Source organism: Galleria mellonella, unplaced genomic scaffold (assembly GCF_026898425.1).
Source record: "Galleria mellonella isolate WM207_F2 unplaced genomic scaffold, CSIRO_AGI_GalMel_v1 utg139, whole genome shotgun sequence".
In the NCBI taxonomy this organism is placed as follows: Eukaryota; Metazoa; Arthropoda; class Insecta; order Lepidoptera; family Pyralidae; genus Galleria; species Galleria mellonella.
Genome location: NW_026441995.1, coordinates 1,238,282 through 1,262,539, shown reverse-complemented (window position 1 = coordinate 1,262,539; position 24,258 = coordinate 1,238,282). Strand labels below are relative to the sequence as shown.

Here is a 24,258-nt window from a genome sequence, read left to right as displayed (position 1 = left end):
CCCTTGGAAACCATCATGGTTAATTCTTGTCGAATTCATCATGATGGGTCAACCGATCTGCCTTTATTCTTATCTATCATCTTCTACTGGTGCCTCGTCGGTGTATACCGATAGCGCGAGCGGGGATATCATTCCACTTTCACCCATTAAAAAAAATTACGAATCCAGTTGATCGCCAGGCCTTAAACGATGAGTTTGCGGAAATGACTCGAAAGAAGAAGGGTCTAGAGGACGAAATCGATCTGTGTTCGACGAAGCTTGCACGAGCTGAGCAGCTGATAGGCGGACTGGGCGGCGAGAAGGCGCGCTGGACCGAACTCGCGAGGCAGTTGCAGGATTTACTTAATAACATTATAGGTAAAGATTGTATGGACTTTGTGTCATACATTGGCTACCTCACCTATGCTATTCGTATATACTGGCAGTGTATTAGTGAGTGATAACTAATATGGACAAAGTCAGTGAGTCGTTGTGACGAATGTATCAATAATTAACTTTGATGGTCTTCAGAATTGGACCATGTACAAGTTGATCTAACAAGATACATTCCTAGCAATGAGTGGCTAGTCTCCCATTGTTAACAATCCTCTATTAGTATTGCTGGGTACCCTTTTCTTACATGTGGAAAATGCGTCATGCAGATTCACACACGCCGGAAGATGCGTGTGAATACTGTCGGACTCTTACCGGCTAAAAATTACATGGTGTTCCTCGTCACGCCATAGTGCTGAAGGTTCTGGGTTCAATGCTGGGTACCCTAGTATAACTAGTGATTTTGGGGATGGGTTGAGAGTAATCTGTAAACTGATTAACTATAGCAAACTTTCAGTAGGTAAGATATATTTCTCTGTATATAATATCCATTCAGATAATATGTGTAATAATGGTCCAGTATTGAACTTAAGCACCTGGCTCAAAAAGTTCAAAATCCTTTGCTCTAATCTTTTAAACAAATCTCAGCAGAAAATTTTGGTCTCAGGTGATGTTTTACTATCAGCGGGCTTTATAGCATACTTGGGGCCGTACACGGTCAACTATAGAAGAGAGATTATACAGATGTGGAATACACGCACCAGGGAATTGAGTAAGTTTATTTTTAATTAGTTTTTCTCGTAAAATTTCATTGAGTTTGAAAGGTATCAAGAGTCCCCAAAACCAGTGTATGAGACAAGATTTAAGGGAAGAGTAAAACGAGATATGTTTACCCGGAAAAGGATCTTTGTGAAGACAAATAGAGATTTAATTTATTTGCAATTATAGGCATGTTTTTCTAGTTCTTATATTATTTTTTATAAGAAAATATTAAATATACTTACATACACACTCGCACACTCACATTAGAGTAAGATAACCGCAAATAAATAAATATAAAAACATTATGAAGTGCTCTCTGACACCACATTATTAAGTCAGTTGTTGTAAAGAGATGTCTAGTATGAGGACATTAAATCCCATTAATGTTTAGGTGATGATGGCATTGTATCTAGATATTCCATGCTCGGACTCCTTCTCCCTGATCACGACCCTGGGTGAGCCTGTAGTGATTCGAGCGTGGAACATCGCCGGGCTGCCGGTCGACGCGTTCTCCATCGAAAACGGGATCATCGTCGAGAAGTCGCGACGGTGGCCGCTCATGATTGATCCGCAAGGTAACTTATCAGAAAAGGTTGTATTTCAATAAATGAAGATAGGAAAGGATTTTTTTTAAGGATATAGATAGAATGGTACTCCTTTACTAATGGTATCCAATATCAAGGCTTCTAAATAGATATTATTTATATTCAGATATTATTCATAATTTGGTCGAGAAAGCTCTACTCGTGACAGCCGCTCAAGATTAAGGATCCCGAATAGTCCTGAAACTAGCCGAGCTTTCTTGACCGAATTACACGTAAGTTAAATCGGTAGTTTAATAACTACCGGTTTAACTTACGTGTAATCATTATAATCATAATGATTTATTACATAAATTACCTTTTGACAAAAATTATGAAATATACAAATATCCTAAATAAATATTTATAAGTAAGTTTTTTTTTATTTACACTATATAGAACAAGCCAACAAATGGGTAAAGAACATGGAACGTGAAAACCAGCTGAAGGTTATAAAGCTGACTGACTCGAATTATATACGCACATTGGAGAACGCGATACAGATGGGCCTGCCCGTCATACTCGAGAACATTCGGGAACAGCTCGATGCTGTACTCGAACCAGTACTTTTGAGAAACATCTTCAGGTAATCACAGACAAAGACAAGTGTGTTATAAAATTGTAATTTTCTTATTATTATTTTACTGAACTAGGTGACATCTTGCGGATGTCGACATCACTGGTTCTATCTATCTATCCATTTAAGAGCTGCGCTCTTGTCGGTGGAGCTCTTGCCACTCACTACGATTTTCAGCGAGTCTCTTCACCTCTTGATACGACACGACACCAACTCCTTCCTTGATCTGCCTGATGTAACTATGTCTCGGTCTCCCTCTCCCCCTTCTTCCTTCTATCTTACTTTCTATTATAATGTTCATAAGTTCGTCATGTCGTATCAAGTGTCCCAACATTTTTCCCCTTCTGTCCTCAATAGTTGACTGGTTATTTCATCATAATTATTTTGTTTAATCTCAGTACCATTAGTATGTGTGTATCAATCGGTCGAAAATTAGTCTTTCACAGTTTGGGTGTCGAACAGTTAACAGTAAGCTCCGAGCAGCGATCAATAATTTGCCTGAAGATGACTTGTTTAGAGGTAAAACATTTGTCGGAGAATATGCGTGGTTGGACCTGAAGGATGGACTACCACTCTTGGTAATCATAGATTAATGGCTAATATGGAAAGTTGTGAAACTTCTGGTAGTAATACATACATACATACATATCTGTCACGCCTGTCTCCCATTAGGGTAGGCAGAAACAATGGAACGCCAAATGCTTCGATTCAAACAAACCTCTTTCGCTTCCTTCACATTCATCAATCTCTTCATACACGCTCGCCGGTTACGGTTACTTTTAATTTGGCCCTTCTTCAGCACGTCGCCTATTTGGTCAAGATACGTCCGTCTAGAGCGGCCCCTACCGACATCTCCATTCTTTCTTGCTCGATAAATCTCTTTCGTAATTCTTCTTTCATCCATCCCCTCCAAGTGACCAAACCAACGCAACAACTGGTAGTAATAGTGGTGATTAATCTTCGGTTTGGCAGTAACACGCATATTAATGGAAGCGAAATTAAACATCATAAGTGTCGCCAAATATATAACAAGTTTTTAGAAATATGGTTTTCAATGTATTTTGTAACATCCATGGAGCTGTTCATGTCTATAAACGAAATTTACCATTGTCCATCAAGTGATCGATCAGCTTGCCATTCCATAAAGTGTAAAAATCATTTCTTATCGGGGCAACTAAGGCATCAAGCTAACTCTTTCTAACTAAAATTTCTTTTATTTTGCTCATGTGACTACTGCAATTTTCTTGACCAGATCTGGCGGCATAGACTGCTTGAAGCTTGGCGATAATATATTAGAGTATAACCATAACTTCCGGTTCTACATCACCACGAGGCTCAGCAATCCGCACTATTTGCCAGAGATTGCTGTCAAAGTAAGTGTTTCTTCCTTTTCCAATATTAACTTTTATCATAATAAAAGCGAGTCTTTCAATCCATCTCCAAAAAATTAAGTATTTAAGGTCTTCTGTACTCATAAATAAAAATCTCGAGTGGTGTATTATCGAACCAAACTTACTGAATATCAAATTATAAAAGAAATGAGCACAGTAGAGTCTTATATAACTACTTACATTTATTTGTTGCGACCAGGTAACATTGCTGAATTTCATGATAACTCCTCAAGGATTGCAAGATCAATTACTGGGCATTGTGGTGGCCCAAGACCGCCCTGAGCTCGAGCTGAAGAAGAACCAGCTGATCGTTGAGGGAGCAAACAATAAACGGACGCTCAAAGAGATAGAAGACAAAATTCTAGAGGTATTGATGAAAACGTATTTTATTCAGTAGTTAAGTGTATGGCATAGAGTTATTATTTAGATATTCTCTTCTTTACCATGTATATTTCCTTACGTATCATCAAAACCAAGGTTATTTCCTAGGTGCTGTCTTCAGCCGGGAACATTCTAGAAGACGAATCAGCCAATCAGATCCTCTCATCGTCGAAGGTGCTTTCGATCGAGATCGAAGCTAAGCAGGCGACTGCTGCTGTCACTGAGAAGGAGATTGACGAAGCGCGACTCCTATATGTGCCTGTGTCCAAGCACAGTTCTGTGCTGTTCTTCTGCATATCAGATTTGGCCAATATTGATCCTATGTATCAGTATTCTCTTAATTGGTGAGTGACTACATACGTAAGTAACCAGCCTCCTTTTACGAAAGAAAGCAGAATTCTTATATTACCTTTCTGTCTGTCTCATAGACGCATATGTCTATCGTTTGCACTCATAATAAGAGAAAGTTATAACTCGCTTAATATTTATAAGCAAAGTAGGGTAGTTACAATAACTTTTTCTAGAGTAAGAAGCCGGCCAACTGATCAATGACCGCAACCTTTCTTTACTCTAATGTAACCCCCTTAACATTCCTCCAGCCCATACATTTGTGGTGTAAAAGAGATAGTTTGATTGGCCACTATACTGCATAGTTTTAACAAATAGAAATCCTTTGCAGGTTTATAAACTTGTACAACCAAGCGATCCAGAACTCGCCTCAAAGTGATGACCTAGATTTGCGTCTCTCAAGCTTGAACGCGTACTTCACAAAGAGCATTTACGAGAACGTATGTAGGAGCCTGTTCGAGAAAGACAAGCTTATTTTCTCTCTCGTTCTAACTCTCGGCATTTTGAGGCCGCAGGTGAGATGGATATCGTTACTGTATAATGTTTAAATTATTCAAAATTTTAATTCGTTATTAATAGGTAATTAAGGTAATTATTAAAAAGTTCTTAATTAGTGACGGACTGACTACATTAGCAAAAATATTTGAGTGGTAATTCCAAACGAATTAAAGCAGTTGTTTCCCAATATCGCAGGGAACGAATACAAGTGTCTATCAGGACTGTTCCTTTTGACTGTCTATGTTTAGAGAGGTCTATGTTCAGTAATAGACAGTGGGGAGTTGAATTGATGGTCTTTTTTGTTCATTTTTCTGGCTGTGAATTGTAGACAAATATATTTGCATGTTAAATGCGCCTAATGCTGTTTTCAAGATCTATATCCTTATGTGATTCAGGGTTTAATAGACGATGAATTGGTGGCCTTCCTCCTTACGGGCGGAGTGGCGTTGGAGAATCCTTACGAAAATCCAGCCCCTACTTGGCTGTCGGAGAAGGCCTGGTCAGAAATCGTGCGCGCCAGCAATCTCAATGGGTAAGTTTTATTACAATGAGCAATTTAATCTGTTTAGTTAAATTAATGGAATTTTATGTCTTAGATTTGTTATTGGGTTGGATTTAATTTTGAAGAATTTTTCAAGTTTTATTGTTGTTGTTGTATCGGCCGTAAACTGTCCACTGCTCAACATAGCCTTCCTATGGGGGGTTTTGTCAGTAGTTGCCACGTTTGGCAGGTAGGTTGATAACTGCAGCTTGGCTTTTGGTGATGTTTTAAAAGGGATGCTGCTGCTCATCCTTTCGCTATAAGCTTCTTTTATTGGCTCTTACGGCATCCACGGAAAAAGAAAAAAAGAACTGCTTCACGGTGGAAACACAAATGGGACAGAGGTGTCTAAGCAAACGACTTACTGTATTCGCGGTTTCTTTTGTTTTAGATTAATGATTCTAATTGATTTATTATACTGGCCGTGCTTATTTTTCTATAGTTTGCGTGGATTCAAAGAAAACTTTGAGAAAAATATAAAAGCTTGGAAGGACTTCTACGATTTGTCAGATCCTCATGAAAATCCTTTACCAGCACCTTACCAAGATATTAAGGGAATACCTAAACTGATCATCTTTAGGTAAGTACAATTCGAAAATGTAATTTTTTATTACATATACAGCAAAGACTATAATAACGTGTTTCTATGCTAAGCTAAGCTCCAATGTACACAATGCATTTTTATTGTTAAAAATTTCGTAAGCACACATTACATTTTAATCTAATAACTACTGGTGTAACTTACGTGTTACGAAAAAGCTTGACTAGTTTCGGAATCAATTCCTGATCCTTAGTCATGAGCGACTGTGACGTGAACACGAGCCTGACTGTTTGATTCCGAAACTAGTCGAGCTTTTTCTATCAAATTACACGTAAGTTAAACCGATAGTTATTACATTAAAATATGCATGCATCCATACATGCATATATGTACAATTGTGCATATACCTCGTATTGTACACACTTTTATATATTACACATTTATTTCACACCTGTATAGATATTCTTAAAAAAAAAGTTGTACATAAATACTTGACATTTAAATATGTCGTAAAACTATCTTATAATTATCTTGTGTAGATGCATTCGACCAGATAAACTCATCCCCCTCGTCCAACAATACGTGGCACAAGAGATGGGGCGTGCATACATTGAACCACCACCGTTCGACTTGGAGAAGTCCTACAACGACAGCAACTGTTGCTCGCCCCTGATCTTCATACTGTCCGCTGGCTCGGACCCTATGTCTGGACTGGTCAAGTTCTCCATGGAGAAGAAGGTCGTCAGCTTTGAAACTATATCGCTGGGACAGGGACAGGTTGGTTATTTATTTTAATTTTTGAATGGAACGCGTAAGTCTCGTCTTTTATTATTTTTAAACAAATATTTCTGAGTATTTTACATAATACCATTCAGTCAGTAACCAGAGATTTCCTTTAGTAACTAATATGCATTTTCTGCAAGTAATAAAGTTAACCAGAAGGAGACTTTGTACAAAAGTCGATTGCTTGGGTACCTCTGTCCCATTTGTGTTTCTACCGTGATTCAGTTGTGTTTGCATGGCTGTGTTTCGGTTTGAAGGGTGGGATATGGCGTGAATTTATAGGGTACAGACGAATAACATCTGAGTCCTCAGGAATAGCTGCGCATGGAGGGTATCATGGGCGAAACAGTATACTCTGTTATGTCCATGGTACTACTCATGTCTATAGGCGACGATTACCACTTTCGATCAGGTGGGCCGTCAGCTAGTTTGCCATTTTAAGTAAATAAATAAAATAAGTTGCATAAAAAAATTACATGAACTTATTTGTCTAATTGGACCAATACAAATAGATATAGGTAAGTACTCTTAAATACAATTTGTTCCAATAAAGAGATAAATGTTTATGTTTTCCAAAGACCAAACCTGCAAGTCCTGCAACCATCAGAAGATACTACTACATCATACAAAGTCCTGTTTATAATAAACTAGCGACCCGCCCCGGCTCCGCACGGGTGTAGTGTTGATACTAATTAGCACTGCTGGCCCCTCCATTACATTAGAAACCTCTAAAATTATCAATGTTTCTCTACTATATTATGCATGTATTATACATATAAATTTTCCTTTTGAATCACTCTATCTATTAAAAAAAAACCACAAAAAATCCGTTGCGTAGTTTTAAAGATCTATGCATACATAGAGACATACAGACGGGAATCGACTTCATTTTATACTATGTAGTAATAAAAGTGGAATGATGTATTCGCATAAGAGAAGCAAGAGACCATTTTTTGAGATTCTAAATCTTTAGAAATTCATACTACTATATATACTTGGTAGGATATATATAGGTATTTACCAAACATCACCAAGAACACAAAATAAAACTTTAAATCCTGGCTTCTATCACTCAGGGTCCTATAGCAGCGACCATGATAAACCAAGCGATTGTGACCGGCGGTTGGGTGGTGCTACAGAACTGCCACGTGATGGACTCGTGGATGGGAGAACTAGAGCGGATTTGTGCGGAGGTGATAGTACCCCAAGTGACTCATCCGAACTTCCGTTGTTGGCTCACCTCGTATCCCAGCAAGGCTTTTCCTGTTACAGTATTGCAGAACGGTGAGGTTTTTATTATAGTTTTTATGGATGTATGTAATTAGAATGGTAACGAGCCCCGATTACGCTATTGGTATTCGCGAAGATTCCACTGAGAGGTGATTGGAGAGAAAGAATCACTAATATTTTAAGGGAGACAAAAGTCGATTGCTTGGGTACCTCTGTTCCATTCGTGTTTCTACCGTGAACCAGTTGTGTTTGTATGGCTGTGTTTCGGTTTGAAGGGTGGGATATGGCGTGAATTTATAGGGTACAAAGGAATCACATCTGAGTCCTCAGGAATGGCAACGCATAGGGAGTATCATGGGCGAAACAGTATACTCTGTTATGTCCATGGTACTGCTCATGTCTATAGGCGACGGTTACCACTTTCCATCAGGTGGGCCGTCAGCTTGGTTGCCATTCTAAGTTGTATAAAAAAAAGTGAAAATGAAATAACTTTCACTATTGGTGTAAACTGACGGAGAACTAAAAATCAACTAAACTGAACTAGTAAGACTTGCTAGTTTTTTAAGAGACAAAAATAATGGCATGGTAAAACTACCCGTGCTGTTGTTATGATGGGGTATCAGTTACAGGCGACAGATGAGGATGAAGCAAGTCAGGCGTCCCATCATGGCGATATTACAAAAAATAAACCACGCCGGTTTCTAGGAATAGTTAGTACAACGAATTTACCAATAATTAAATACAAAGGTTTTTCGAGGAGACTACCGACTACAGAACCCTCTCTTACTGCAGGTGTTAAAATGACGAACGAGGCACCAAAAGGCCTGAAGAACAATATCTACCGTTCGTACATATCGGACCCGATCTGCGACCCGGAGTTCTACATCTCATGCCCCCGGACCGAGGAGTGGCGCCGGCTGCTGTTTGCGCTGTGCTTCTTTCATGCGATCGTGCAGGAACGCCGGGCGTTCGGGCCACTCGGTTGGAACATACAGTACGAGTTCAATGAGAGCGACCTGAGAATCTGTATTATGCAGCTGCAGGTCAGAATTTATCATAACTACATTTTTCTTCACCCCGTATTCAACCCGGCCCATTAGGAACTTTTCGTTTCACCCCGCCTTACTTTGTAATAAGTTATTATTACATCAGCCGTTAACTGTCCACTGCTGAACATAGGCCTTCCCAGTAAGAAGAGTTTTGCCAGTAGTTGCTATGTTTGGCAGGCGGACTGGCAACCGCAGTCAGGCTTTTAGTGATATTTTAAGAGAGACGCTGTTGCTCATCCTTTGACCATAAGTTTCTTTAGGCGCCTCTTATGACACCCACAATTTTTAAAGAGATTATTTCCTCCCCCCTCAGTAAAATATTCTTTGGAAAGTAATCTCAATGTTTGGGGGAAGGAGATTGTTATTAATGAAGTTTAACTATCAAGTCGATTTCCGTGCGTAAGTGGTTCCTCCTGGAAATCATCGTGGTGAAGCCGTGGAATATCTGCCAGTGTATACCAATAGCATTTTCAACAACGATTTTATTAAAAACACCACGATGGTTTTTAGAGTGAGAAGAAAGAGTTAGATCTGTCAGGTCTATATTCCTAGAAATGAAGTCTCTAGTCCACCGTTACTAGCAATTCATGATATCGACCAATAGATGTTCCTGACGGAGTACGCAGAGACTCCCCTGGACGCGCTCAACTACCTGGCCGGCGAGTGCAACTACGGTGGCCGCGTCACCGACGACAAGGACCGCCGGCTCATACTGTCGCTGCTCTCCATATTCTACAACGAGAATGTCACCGCCGACCCGGAGTGAGTACTAATTATTCGACTAAGCAATTCTTTCGGATTATTCGAATGATTTTCAAAAAATCGACTGCTAATTTGTTTGATTACTAATTTTAATTCATTATACGCTAGTAGAACTAACGGCCAACTAAAATCTTTAATTTGTTAGAGGATACAGGACAAATCCTTGATGGAGTCCTAGCGTCCTTAACTTTTTTGGTGTTTTCGTGAGTCGCGACATAAAAATGGTTGAGAAAAAATGTATATATTAAATCAAAGACTGACTATCGCTGACTATTAAGTTCACGATAACAGATGTATTTTAATGTAATAACTACCAGTTTAACTTAAATGTCATTAGGTTAAGAAAGCTGAACTAGTTTCGGGATTAATTCATGATCCTTAACGCGAGCTTGACTTGATCCCGAAACTAGTCGACACACGTAAGTTAAACCGGTAGTTATTACATTAAAATATTTTTTTTTATACTGTTGAGGTGGCAAACGAACATACAGCCTACCTGATAGTAAGTGGTTATCGTAGCCTGTGAACGCCTGCAATACCAGGAGCATTACGAGTGTGTTGCCAACACGCACTACGTATATGGAATGGAGAAGAACATAGGCTACTTTTTATTCTGGTTCCTCGGTCAGCAAAACATATTCCAATCACGCGAACAAAATCGCGGGTAAAAACTAGTATATAATTCAGTCAAAAAGTACAAATGAGAAACTAAACAGATTAAGGATTGCACGTTTCATCAATAGTATTAGATTTAAAATGTTTATTTTTATAACGTGGAACCGTACGTTTAGTCTAGAGGCAATTTTTTGCTCTGCAAAGAGAAACGGCAATTGTTACCATATTACGACAAGCATGAGATTTAACCCCATTGAATATAAAAATAAATATCAAAACCAGTTCAATGTTGCTTAAAAATGCCACTGCCCATCAGGGATTACAGTCGTGAATAAATTTGTATGTTCTCTACCAGTTATTCGTTCTCGCCGAGCGGCGACTACCGCATGCCGCCCAGCATGGACTACAACTCGGTACTGGAACACATCAGAGCGCTACCAATGATCGCGAAGCCAGAGGTGTTCGGTCTCCATGACAACGCCGACATCACTAAAGATAATAAGGAGACTGTGGGGGTGAGTGGCTGTTTGTATTGTGCTGGCATTGAACCTCCAACTATTGGGTAGTGAGATGGTGTGTTTAACCGCTACACCGTCAATGTCATGATTTTATTACTGATGACAAATAATAATTGGTCCTTCGAGCTGGATATGATCCGGTGATTACTGGTAACAGTTAATATCAACTTACTAGCAATGCACACTGTAAGGTTAACATCCGTGCGGTTTTCTTTGGTAGCCATTATGATTAATTCATTACGATAGGTCAATGAACTCAACTTCATCTTTACTTATAATCTCTTACTAGTATCCCGCCATCGTGTACCAATAGCACAGGCGGAGTTTCCATTTTGTCTCAGGCCTCGATTAGAGATTAAGGTAATGAATATATTTATTTTGGATGTAGTTCTTAATTAACTACTAAGGTTATCATAACTTTTACTGTAGTATAAGCAGTGAGAGCTAGGCTTAGATCGTACTAACTGGTCCTTCGAGTCGGATATCAATCGACAATTTTTTAATAACCTACTTATATTCGCAACTTTGTTTACATAAATAAAATAAATTATAGACCTTTCTTCATCCCAAATGGTATGTGGATATCACATTTTGCCCTTTCATCCGCGTTATAAAGTGTCCTATATATTAATATAGGATGTAATCTATCCACGTACTAAATTTTAAACCGTTTAAACGTGATTTATTAATAAACATCAAACCATACATCTCTAAAACTTTAGATTTTGTAATATTAGTAGGATAAGTGAAATTTGACACCGTTGTGTGTCCGGTTGACAGTTGCTGTTCGGGTGCCTGCTGACCCAGACGTCGGTGGTGAGCGGCGGCGGTGGTGCCGAGGGTGGTGAAGGTGGCGGCGTGGTGGAGCTGACGCGCGAGATGATGTCCCGCCTGCCGAGACAGTATGACGTGTTGGACGTCTCACAGCGCTACCCTGTGCAGTACTACAACAGCATGAACACAGTGCTCAAACAAGTGAGTTGTTTATAAAACTTAGCAAATAAACTGACTGTCTGGTTCAAGCTTCAAACTGTATGTAAATTTCAAGATGCTCGGTAAGTTATGGTAAAGACTATGTTCGGAGTTTCGCTGCGTGATAAAATCCGAAAAAGAATAAAAGCCGTTTACAAATTTTGAGGACTAATTTTATGTTTTCATTATTTTTAATTATACTAAGTACTTGCTAAAAAAAGGATGTAATAATTTGTGTGTGTGAATTTCATTATTTAAACAAACATTTAAAAGGCTGGCAACACACAAGCAACACCTCTCATATCACGGGTGACTGTACAAAAGTCGATAGCTTGGGTACCTCTGTCCCATTCGTGTTTCAACCGTGAAGCAGTTGTGTTTGCATGGCTGTGTTTCGGTTTGAAGGGTGGGATATGGTGTGAATTTACTGGGTACGGAGAAATAACACCTGAGTCCTCAGGAATGGCAACACATGGGGGGTATCATGGACGAAACAATATACTCTGTTATGTCGATGATACTGCTCATGTCTATAGGCGACGGTTACCACTTTCCATCAGGTGGGCCGTCAGCTTGTTTGCCATTCTAAGTTGTATAAAAAAAAATTCTAGGTATCTTTCTTTTAATCTTATTTAGATATAAATATATATAAAATAATAGTACAGCTAGGACAATCACCAGATCAAATACACATTTAGGTCTCATATAGTAACATTAAATAAAGAATAATTCAAAACCAAGTTCACTACAGGAATTAATTCGCTACAACCGGCTACTAGCCGTGGTGAGCCGAACCCTCCACGGCGTGCACATGGCGGCCCAGGGGCTGGCCATCATGAGCGCCGAATTGGAGCAGTGCAACAATGCGTTCGTCAAGGGCATAGTACCCGGGGTGTGGATGTCCAAATCGTATCCGTCTATGAAGCCTCTAGGATCGTATGTAGCTGATCTATTATCCAGGTAAGATTTCTCTACTTTCTAGGAGTAGTCTAGACTCTGTACAGGTATGATTTCGTCTTTTTAAGAACTTAGAACTTGGGTAATGTGTAGCAATATCAATATATTGCGGTTACAATATCTATACATATATTGACCCGATAACAGATATATTAATATTAATTAATAACTATAGGTTATCCAATATATTATATTGAAAGGAACCCGCTAGTAATGAATATAGATATCCGACTGGTATGGGCGATATCGCAATTGGTGGCTACCAATGTCCAGAAGGACTCAGTATATAGGTATCGGATATTACCCATCTAAGAAGTTGATTCGTCCTACGTATACACTATGAATCAAATTAAATACTCGTAGGGCCCACGGCCTATGGCGTCTGGTTTTTACAACAATTGCATTTAATAAAAAAAAATATTCAAATTAGGGAATCAAACTTTTTTTACCGCCTAATTCGGAAAGCATTTTCAGTTTAATGTATGTTTTATGTTACTTGCAATGGTAAAGATATACCTGATGTAACGTGGTAACGGTTGACAACAGACATGACGCAGAAGGGGGGGAAAGGGATTGTTAGTAATGGAGACTGAGAATCCCATTGCTAGCAATATACCCAACCAGGTCGACCTCCTCGCGGTTCTCCCTGGAAACTATCATGGTTAATTCCTGATGAATTCATCACGATGGGCTAACTGGCCTGTTTTCATTCTCATCTATCACCCTTCACTGGTGCTCCGCCAGCGTATCCCGTTAGCGCAGGAGGGGTTACCGTACCATTTTCACCCATAAAAAAAAAACAGACATGACGCTACCTCTATATTGGTACCAGTCTCTCAGAGGTTATCATTCGGCTTAGACCAAAATACAATAATGCAAGAATTGCTACTACACACCACTAAGAAGTGCTGCACACAGAAGTAGAATTGGTGGTATTAAAAAGTCAACTAACTATATTTGGGACTTCGAAAAAAAAAACAATTGAGACTCTAATCCTTAAAAAGATCTTGATAATACGTTAAATAAAACATTAAAGTCAGTTATTACAATTTACTATTACAACACATTAACTACATTATGTGTAATCTAAAAATATAAATACATATTTGTACTCAGTCTATTGTTGTACAGTGCAGTTAATAACTGCTCATCAAATCTACTTATTGCACGACAGACGCGACCATAGATACGGTACGCGAATATACATGAAGCTATGACACGTTTCAATATTAAAGTCTGATTTCTGGGTCCATGGTATGGTCTTTTTGGTTCCCAAAATTTTCTTAATTAAAAGCAATTTTCTTGTTGATAAAATATTGGTATAGGCCTTAACCATTTTATTAATGGACCCTTTGATAAATTGACACCATTAATTAGGCCACTCCAGAAATTTCAAAATGAGTGCCAGCTTAACAGTATATACATAGCCCGGTAGTAGCAGAAGCGAAAACGCGTGATAGAAGTGGCCCTACCCTTAAATTTTACTTTATAGCACATTTGGAATACTGACATTTAAATATATGGCTACGAAATCACTCCTGAGGCGTCCTCGCCGAAGTTTAAAGCATCGTTTCACGCTCGTGTCTTCCATATTCAACCTTCAGTATTTTTGGCTAAGTCGAGCAGCTTATTCATAAGTTCTCCCCCAAAAGATTCTCTGTACTTTTGGCTTATGCTATTTAATAAAGCGTATGGCGTCTCATAGTTCATATTCTCTATGGTCGCTAAGCTGGTGTCGTCGTACTTCCTGCCCACGACCCTGAACCCTGATGCGGACATTTCGATGCAGTAGTCGGTACTCTCCAAGGTGGTCAGGTTGATGTAAATGCGTTGATTATTACTCTTCAGTTGCGGCGATATGTTGGCAGTTTTGACGTGTTTTCTGATGTCGTTTATAGCAGCCTCCGCCTCTTGCGGCCAGGTCTCCTTGTCGAGAACTTGTTCCGACATCGCTCACCTGGAAATAAAGAAATATAGTTTTTTATATCCAGTTTTTTAAATTATTAAGAACCTATCAAAGTTGGGGAGATGATATCTGTTAAAAATAAAAAGATTGTCACCATCTTTTTATTCCTGTGTCACATAAAATGATAAATAAGCTAACGATCCAGCTATGGACAGTAGTAGCCGCCGTCTATAAACATGAACAACACCATGGACACTACAAAACACTGTGACAGCCATGGTACCTCATGCGTTGTCATTCCCGAGGACTGGACTGAGATGCTATAGCTTCGTAACCTGTAACTTTACTTCCATATCTCACCCTTCAAACAGAAACACAAACTAAAGTTCCATCCCAACCATCTAGACGAGTGGTGGTCCTCCAACTTTCATTTTTCAAAGCACTTTGTTCCACGCACAATCACGCTTTGGAATCAACTATCAGCAGCAGTATTTCTAAACCAATACGACATAGTAACCTTTAAGAAAAGATCATATTCTTTTTTTACAAGGCCGGCAGCACACTTGCAATGCTTTTGGTGTTGTGGGTGATCATGGGCGGCGTTAATCATTTACGATGAGCCGAATGCTCGTTTGTTCTCCCCCTTCCTCTGTTATAAATAAAAAAAAGCACAACTGTTTGACCACAAAACATGACTAGTATTCCTCTATTCTCAGATTGAAATTCCTCCAAGACTGGATAGATGAAGGGCCGCCGATAGTGTTTTGGATATCAGGCTTCTACTTCAACCAATCGTTCCTCACCGGCGTTCTGCAGAATTATTCACGTCACAATAAGATACCGATAGATCAGGTGCAATTCGAGTTCGAAATCACCAGTATGGAGGCCGATTGTGAGGAGGAACCTACTTTTGGAGTCTACTGTAAGGTGAGATGGGAAATGATATATTTTTCATCGTATGTCTTATAGTTTTAAGTATAATTTACATTGAAAGAGTAATCTTAATAATATTTAATAAATATGAATAATATATAATAAAGAATATTCTTTGATATAATTAAATAAATTTTTAGATTGACCACGAATATTTTTAGATTTTAATTTATTTAAGATTTTACTGCTGACTTTGGAATATTTTTTTATCTGTGGAGAAGATTCACAAGAAATAATAAAATTTACAAAATAATAATACAAATAAATATTACAAAATAGGATATTAGTAAATAATTTATTTATATATATCATTATTATTTTATATTATAAGAATAAATCTTAATATCACAGATAGAACTTTTTTCCAACATTAAAAACTGTTTTCATTGCGTAGTTTCAATATGAATTCAAATTTACATTAAGTATATAAACAGTAACCAATATCAAGAAATGTATTTACAATATTTTCAAATATTTTATTATTAAATTATCAAGTTTATAATAAAATACATACACAACTTTACGATTAAGTTATTCAATTGATACTACGTTATTACATTTGTATAGTGAAAAATCTTAATGTTACACAATGGTTTATTTTTAACAATTTTATCGATGTATGCAAGCAGCAAACACAGGTCGTGGATAAGCAAGGTCAGGAGCACAGTGTGTTTGTTTGGGTAAGTGTTCACGGCGGCCCAGAGTAGCTCTCAAGGCCAGAGGTATTATAACCACAGCACGCTCTTTGATTGATGTACCTAGTATAATTTTGATTTGTTTCGTCGTTATTACATCATTTTAAATGGAATTTTCTGTGTCTACGTATTTTGACGACCGTGATGGTGTAGCGGTTTAACATACCGCCTCATCTTCGGATGGTTTCGGGTTCAAATCCAGAAAATACAAACAATAATATTCATGAATTGAATGAATGCTTTCCACATATATAAATATTATATATGTATACTATATTATATTATAATAGCTTTTAACCGCGACTTTGTCTGCGTGACTGGGATACATTTACTACTTGGGATTAAAAGGAGCCTATATCCTTCTACACCGAATTTCGTAGTAATTGGCAATTGACAAACAAACAAAGAAATAAACTCACTTTCACATTTATAATACTGGTAAGGATATATACCTAATTACTTTCTATCAGTTATCTTATACCCATAATAATGCAAGCAATACAAAAAAGGTTCATAAACCAATTTTTTTTAATTGTCGACTATAGAGTAACCTCTATCACACTGGAGTGTGAACAAACAAAGCTAGTATTTTGTCATATATTTTTTACAGAGGTTTGTCTTGGATACCATAAATTTTACATACTACAATATATATACATTTATATAAGACTGCTTATACAATCAAAAAAGTTTATATATATTATTACATCTCATTAATTTATATATATAACACAATAATATAAAATATGTTAAATATAAGAATAAAATATAGTCGTTAGCAATATTTTATGTCGAAATTACATCAGAATTCACATTAATTAGTAATAATTTAATCACATTCATGCATGATGGAAATTGCACATTTTTATACACAATTTTGTGTGATCAAATAATTATTAAATTTCTATAATTAAAATGTTAATTAATTAAAACTATTTCTATTTCTCAACAGGGCCTGTTTCTAGAAGGCGCTAGATGGAACCGGCAGACGATGCAGCTTGATGAGTCATACCCCAAAATATTGTTTGATACTATCCCCATAATATGGTTTAAACCTGCCCTCATAGCTGACTTCAACCCACCACCGTGCTATTTCTGCCCTATTTATAAAACAAGTGAAAGGAAAGGTGTTCTGGCCACCACTGGACATTCGAGTAATTTTGTCATGTATATAACACTGCGGTCTGATATACCGCAGAAGCACTGGATAAATAGAGGAGTGGCAAGCTTGACGCAACTTGATGACTAGAATTTTTTATTTTTTTTATTTATTATTTATAATATTGTCAATCAAAAATATTTACATAAAATGTATTTTAAAATTTTTATAAGACATTTCTTGAAAGGAAACATGTAAGATTTTTTTTAATGGATGATAATAGAATGGTAACCCTACCTGCGTTATACACTGGCGGAATACTAATGAGGATTCATAGGTCTACCTGTGAAGGAGGTCAGTTGGCCCATCGTAATTTAACAATAAATCGATTACGATGGTTTCCAGGGGGAAACTACTAGGCCGATCTAAAAGAGTATATTGTTAGCAATGTGACAGGTTTTTTTATAGATGATATTGGAATGGTAGCCCCGCCTGTGCTAATGGTATACAGTAGCGGGACACCACCCCCTCTCACCCATCTAAGATTTTTGTCAGTGGGATTATGTGAGGTAATACCAAAATAGATAATAAATTTTTAGGATAACTTTATAACCATTTTTACCAGAACAATTTACCTTCCAGTGTTATTATTTAAATACTGTATTTAAGTGAATATTATTTAAATAATGCAAAATTTATTTTATTGTTTATACCATTTATTGATTTAACATTAGATGGTGTTCTATAGCAGCGAACTATTGAGGAATAGGCAAGCGGTGTATACATTAGACATAGCTTTTGATATATAAACTCCCTTACAGATAGATATTGCTAGGCTTGGAATTTAATATTAATATCTGAAAATCAAATGATTTTAAAAATAATGCCACAGGGATTCTTAACAATTACTTAATTTTATGAACTTACAAAATCAACCTAGATTGCCATTTCCAAAAATGTACATATTTTCTATAAAGTAAAATAATTATATACATTTACCAGATATACTATGTATTATATTGTTTCAATTATAATTTTATATTACTATGTAATAACCAGTTTTCCAAAATTTTACTATTTCAACAATCTAAAATATAAATAAACCTTATATTCTAAATTAATATTATAAAGACTAAAGGTATGATTTTGCAATGGGCGAACTGTAACATTCAACTGATTTTAAAATTTACACATGCAAATTTACATTATCAGCTAGTAACATAAACTGTATTAAAAAAAAAAAAACAGAACCATGTGAAACCAGGGTGGACCACTATTTGTGCAAAAAAGTTTTTTATTTTTCGTAATGTGAGCTGTATTGAGCACCTTAATTTTCTATTTTAATAATCAGATATAAATATCTGTGATATTTTAATATTGTCAATGAAAATATAACTTATTAATAAAGACTGACTTTTATTTCATAAAAATCTTTAACTATATTATAAAGTAATTTTTATTGGTAGTTAAGTATAATACATAATTACTCATAATGATAATATCTATTAGCCATATCCTGTGGCTTCACAGGTAAAGCTGCAGGCATATGGTTGTATTCGTGTATGTATCAAATTTTATTCAAATGTATACAGTAGCTTTTGTATGAAAGAGTAAGAAATATCCATCTTCACAATTCTATTGCATTTATAATAGTGGGATATTTCTATACTTGGCAGAACTAATAAGCTTGGCAGCATCACATTTGGGGTAGGTTGGTCTCTAGGTCACATCCGTAAGGGACAGTGTTGCTAGTAATAAAACTTCAGCACACATTGGTAGAAAAATAAGTTCCTAATTTTCCATTTATCCATTTTTCTAAACAGTTCTATCGAATTGTGGTAAGAGCCTATTTGGTCTAGGTGGAAGCCCATAGGATATGCAGCCTATGTTTATATGCGGTGCTGAAGCTTGGTATTAATTTTTATAATGTTATTAATTTGTAGATGAATTTCTTTTAACTCATAGCACATTAACAGCTCAACCGATTGTAATTTTTTCTATTTTTCATTCCAGTTAATCAGCATATGCCAGTCATGCAGATGAAATCATAGGTAAAAAATTATCGTTACTATGACATAGTAGGATACTCTTTTATGCTCATTGGTTTAGATCTAAATATATTTATTTTTTGTACACACTAATATTGCGTACAAAAATATAAGTGGAAAGCAAATGTACAAAGGGGAGCTTAAATCCGTAAGAGTTACCTTCCGGCAAACCCAGTGGAAAAAAACATTAATCATTACATATCTAAAGATTTTAATATATATATATCCTAATTAAAAATTTCTATACTAGAAAGATTTCAACATTACAACATGAATGTAAACTAATATTTTGGGAAAAGAGAAAAATTAAAAATCATGTAGACTTAATATTCTACTTACCCGTTTTATAAATATATCTTCTCAATTGATGACAACGGTTGATTATAAATCCCTATATCAATCGCGACATCCACCAAAGTGTCATTACTATAGTGTAATTAATAAGTTGTATTAATTATTTGTTTTATTTGTTTAAGAAAAAAAGTACAAAACACAAATATAGTAAATACTTAAAACCGAAGAATAACAGAATTACAAGATTTTAGAAATGTTATAAAAAGCAGAGAAATAAACATGACACTTGACATATGATAGACTGATGACAACTATAGACATGCTGCACAGATAGATACTTTGTAGATCCTTATCTATGGTAAAAATACGGAAATTTTATGCAAAAACTGGTAAAAACGAACTGTTTGACTTTTTGGGAACAATTGTTAATTGTAAAAAAATGTTTAGATGGGTTTAATTAATATGTAAATACACTTGTTTTGTAATAAACAGTGGTATTTTGTTATTTAGTGACACAAGACAACTATCATAAATATTTCATATTGGTAATTTTAGTTCCTAAATCGTTTAGTAGAGACAAGATCAATGGTTGCGGGCTAAACAATTTCATGTATTATAAAAAATAAAAATAAAAAAATTGATAGAAAAAACTTGTGCAAAATACCAGCTATTAAAATTACATCTATTATAAGGCATCATTAACAAATTTGTTTGATTGAATCTAAATGAGTGTTTACAAAGTTTTGCGAATAGAGAAACGGCTTTTAAAAATTGATTAAAGAATTATTTAATGTGTTAAAGAACAACATGACAAAATTTTTGTCTTAATATATAATAAAGTATTCAAAAAACTTAGAAAACATACATAAAATGTATGTTAATACCTTATTAAATATTAATTTAAACATAGCTTTATATTAGAAGTAATTTTTTTTAAAGATATTAGAGGAGTTGCCTTCGTAAACGCTTAGGTTGTAGAATAATCTTTCTGCTAAGATTTTTCTTAGATATTATAATGGCATTCTTCAAATAGAGCGTGATAAGATTTCTTAAAGATCGAGAACGCGCGCGTGACGTTGTGGTGTACTGGCATTCATAGGCTACAGTAACCCTGTTTACCATCAGACAGGCCGTATGCTTGCTTGCCACCATAGCAATATTAAAAAAGATTAATATGGATAAAATAAAATTTTTAGTGAATACAATATTTAAGTTTTCTGCTTATAATGAAACTCACGAGAGTTTCGATTTGTTGTAGTTTGCAAGCATAGATGGCGCATCGATCTTGTAAACTGCGTATGCCGATCTGACGTTTTTGGTTATTTTTGTTCTTGCCTCGTGTTTACTTTAGTGTCTAATTTTGGTCCAATTGCAAAAATTCAGTTGTGCAATACTATAAATGTTAATATTTCGTTCGTAAACGGTATTTCCGTATAGAACACTATCGATCCGCAATTCCGGACTAGTTATATGTATACAGTTTTATCACGTGGTGGTGTGGTGGTTTATATAATTCTTGTTTACTGCACAAGTCGAAACTTTGCGCATGTGCGTCCCGTCAGTAACCTCAAATTGTAGAGTAGGCACGGATTCGGCAGGTTCCGGATATCCGGGTCGCAACGCGGAGGCGGTGGTTCTCGCGGCTGGTTTGTGATGTGCCCTCGTGCAAGGCGTTCACGCCCCGCGAGTGAACAGCGTTGGTGATACGGTACGCGCGCGCCTGACATGGCCCAGACTCAGTTCACGCGGAGCTCGGAGAGCGACGCATGGGCGCTTCTGTCCCTAAAGTCGGCGCCGCCGTCTCCGTCCAAAGTGCAGTGGGCACAGGAGCCGGCGCCGATCGCGATCGCGCGGCTAGACGGCAGGGACTTTGAGTATGTGATCCGACAAAAGCGTGTTGTGATCGGGCGAAATTCGAGCCGCGGTCAGGTGGATGTGAACATGGGACATTCTAGTTTTATCTCCAGACGGCACCTCGAGCTCTTGTACGACCATCCGGAGTTCTATTTGACGTGCAACAGTAAGAATGGCGTGCTCGTGGACGGCGTGTTCCAGCGGAAGGGCTCGGCTGCGATGCTGCTGCCCAAAAGGTAAGTGCATCCGCGCCGCGCCGCACATGTGTCATCGTAGATAACAGGCCGGCCCCCTCGTACATTATTTACATGCAGACATTAGCTTTTTGTTTGTAAACAAACTTATTTGTTTATCATCTACCCACCTGTTGTTTTATAAAAATCACAATGATCCAAAATTGAATTTTGCCTATGTTGATACATGTGTACTGATCTATTTTTAGATTCTGTAAACAATGGAGATTTCCATGTGTTTCATGGTTAGCAATATGTGAGAAGTAAATAGTTCAATTTTCTATTGAACAAGCTATGAATATTAGTGACATCATATTGAAACTGTAATCACTGCTACTTGATAAATTTTGATATATTTATGTGTCAACAATGATTTAGCATTTTGATCAATAAATAAGTATGACATATAAAATATAATACCTATTATTTATGTCACTGGATGTTTATTTACAATATGTTCACATCCCAACTTGCATGAAGTATTGTTATTGTCTATAATATGGTATGATTACAATTTCATTATCTATTAATGACATTCAATATTATCTATTATTATTTAAGCAATAATGATTAACCTAATGATACCCATATTTCAATTATTGTTATTGAGGAGGAACGTTTTAAATTAAAAACTAAAGAGATTTTTGGATATTTATACTGCTCTGAGTGAATTAAAAAGGTTTTTTTTTTAATTTTATTAAAAGGACAATGCAGCTTTATGATGGTGTAGTGCAGTTCAAAGAGAAAGAGATAAAAGTGTCTTCTCTGTTACACAATTTTTAAAAGTGTGGCCATTACAAAAAGTCCAACCTGGTTCAGTGAAATAACTGTTGCCATATAAAAAATTACATTTAATAAATATAAAATGTTCTTAAGCTATAATTCTTTTAAATGTATATTTATTTCTCATAAAAAACTACCTATAGAGTAGGGAATTTAAAATCTTATGTACTTGATAATCTGAATGGTTTGGTATAGTAGGTGAATATTCTGTAATGAATAGACTATTGCGTCCCATAGGCGGACATTTTTACATTTTAAAAAGTGGCCATTATAGCGGCACATATGACGGAAGCTTAAAAATTGAGTAACTTCTCCTGTTTTCTCAACATTTCCCTTCACTGCTCTGCACCTATTGATCATAGCGTGATGAAAAGTATATATCCTGTCTAGAAGTATGAATAATTGTATCAAGAATATTTCGTTAAAATCCGTCGAGTAGTTTTTGTTTCTATAACAATGAACATACAGACAGACAAAAATTTTACTGATTGCATTTTTGGTATCAGTATTGATCACTAATCACTGCCTGATAGTTATTTTGGAAATATATTTCATGTACAGAATTTACCTCTCTACAGATTTATTATAAGTAAAGATAGATTTATTATAAGAAAGATAAAAAAAAGACTCCAGAGGAATAACACTTCAATTTTAAGAATGGAAATATATGACTGGTTCCTTTGTGGTATATTCTATGAAGTCTATTTTGGATTTTATGTCTGAAGACAATGTTTGTCCATCAAGTGGGCTTTTTTTTATGCAACTTAGAATGGCAAATAAGCTGACGGGTCATCTGATGGAAAGTGGAAACTGTCATCTATAGATATGAGCAGTACCATAGTCATTACAGAGTATTTTTTTACCCATGATACCCTCCCATGCATTGCCGTTCCTGAGGACTCAGTCAACTGTCTACTGCTGAACATAAGTGTGCCCTTATTTAGGATTTTGTTAGTAGTTGCTAAACTTGGCGGGCAGATCGGCTACTGCAGTTAGGCTCTGGTAATGTGTTAATAGTGATGTCACTGCCCATCCCTCTACTGTTTATATGAAATTATTGTTATTTATTATGAAATTTTTCTTACCCATCTCATTCTATAATCATCTCCAGCAATTATCAGAATCATTCTCTTTGTTTACATTATTATTTTTACAAATGATAATAATTTACAAAGCGCAAGCTGTGGATGATGCAATAATAAAAAAAAAAGTTGATTGATGTCCAAGTAACATGTAATAATTATGTTAACAATAAAATGTTCAGATTTCATTCATTGTAGAAATTTATAGGTACATTGAGTAAGACTAAATTTTTGTTAATAGATTATTTTTTCTTAGTTAGCATATAAGTTATGAATGGATGACCACCATGTTGCGGGGTCGGGGGGGGGGGGGGGAGGGATTATTAGTAATGGAGACTAAGAATCCCATTGCTAGCAATATATCCAACCAGGTTGACCTCCTCACGGTTCCACCTGGAAACTATCATGATTAATTCCTGATGAATTCATTATGATGGGCTAACTGGCCTGTTTTCATCCTCATCTATCCTCATCTCATCCCCATTAGCGCAGGTGGGATTACCACGCCATTTT

At 36.4% G+C, this 24,258-nt stretch overlaps 3 protein-coding genes across 4 annotated transcripts in view; 2 read left to right on the top strand and 1 right to left on the bottom strand.

Annotated features, from left to right (window-relative positions):
- The window catches only part of LOC116412985 (dynein axonemal heavy chain 3), a 62,804-nt gene extending 44,035 nt beyond the window's left edge, over positions 1-18,769 (top strand). The window contains exons 53-71 of the mRNA XM_052903393.1: positions 180-357; positions 980-1,084; positions 1,488-1,649; positions 2,055-2,241; positions 3,485-3,605; positions 3,823-3,990; positions 4,113-4,348; positions 4,684-4,867; positions 5,246-5,382; positions 5,834-5,971; positions 6,472-6,709; positions 7,792-7,999; positions 8,738-8,988; positions 9,599-9,756; positions 10,727-10,886; positions 11,670-11,864; positions 12,613-12,821; positions 15,441-15,651; positions 17,305-18,769. Coding sequence (XP_052759353.1) covers positions 180-357; positions 980-1,084; positions 1,488-1,649; positions 2,055-2,241; positions 3,485-3,605; positions 3,823-3,990; positions 4,113-4,348; positions 4,684-4,867; positions 5,246-5,382; positions 5,834-5,971; positions 6,472-6,709; positions 7,792-7,999; positions 8,738-8,988; positions 9,599-9,756; positions 10,727-10,886; positions 11,670-11,864; positions 12,613-12,821; positions 15,441-15,651; positions 17,305-17,601 — 3,543 coding nt within the window. The 3' untranslated portion in view covers positions 17,602-18,769. The remainder of the gene's footprint in view (positions 1-179; positions 358-979; positions 1,085-1,487; positions 1,650-2,054; positions 2,242-3,484; positions 3,606-3,822; positions 3,991-4,112; positions 4,349-4,683; positions 4,868-5,245; positions 5,383-5,833; positions 5,972-6,471; positions 6,710-7,791; positions 8,000-8,737; positions 8,989-9,598; positions 9,757-10,726; positions 10,887-11,669; positions 11,865-12,612; positions 12,822-15,440; positions 15,652-17,304) is intronic.
- Positions 13,855-20,103, bottom strand: LOC113510382 (GSK3-beta interaction protein-like). 2 transcript variants are annotated; one of them, XM_026893840.3, is made up of 2 exons: positions 19,839-20,103; positions 13,855-14,775 (listed from the first exon to the last, which is right to left on the bottom strand). In XM_026893840.3, the coding sequence occupies exon 2, from the start codon at positions 14,766-14,768 to the stop codon at positions 14,412-14,414; it is 357 nt and encodes a 118-aa protein (XP_026749641.1). In that variant the 5' UTR covers positions 14,769-14,775; positions 19,839-20,103; the 3' UTR covers positions 13,855-14,411. The 2 variants fall into 2 exon arrangements, with proteins under 2 accessions (XP_026749641.1, XP_052759446.1); XM_052903486.1 differs by lacking the exon at positions 19,839-20,103 and adding an exon at positions 16,172-16,295.
- A 971-nt stretch (positions 20,104-21,074) lies between these two features.
- LOC113510415 (forkhead box protein K1) overlaps positions 21,075-24,258 on the top strand; it is an 89,880-nt gene continuing 86,696 nt past the window's right edge. Inside the window, exon 1 of the mRNA XM_052903608.1 lies at positions 21,075-21,883. Coding sequence (XP_052759568.1) covers positions 21,519-21,883 — 365 coding nt within the window. The 5' untranslated portion in view covers positions 21,075-21,518. The remainder of the gene's footprint in view (positions 21,884-24,258) is intronic.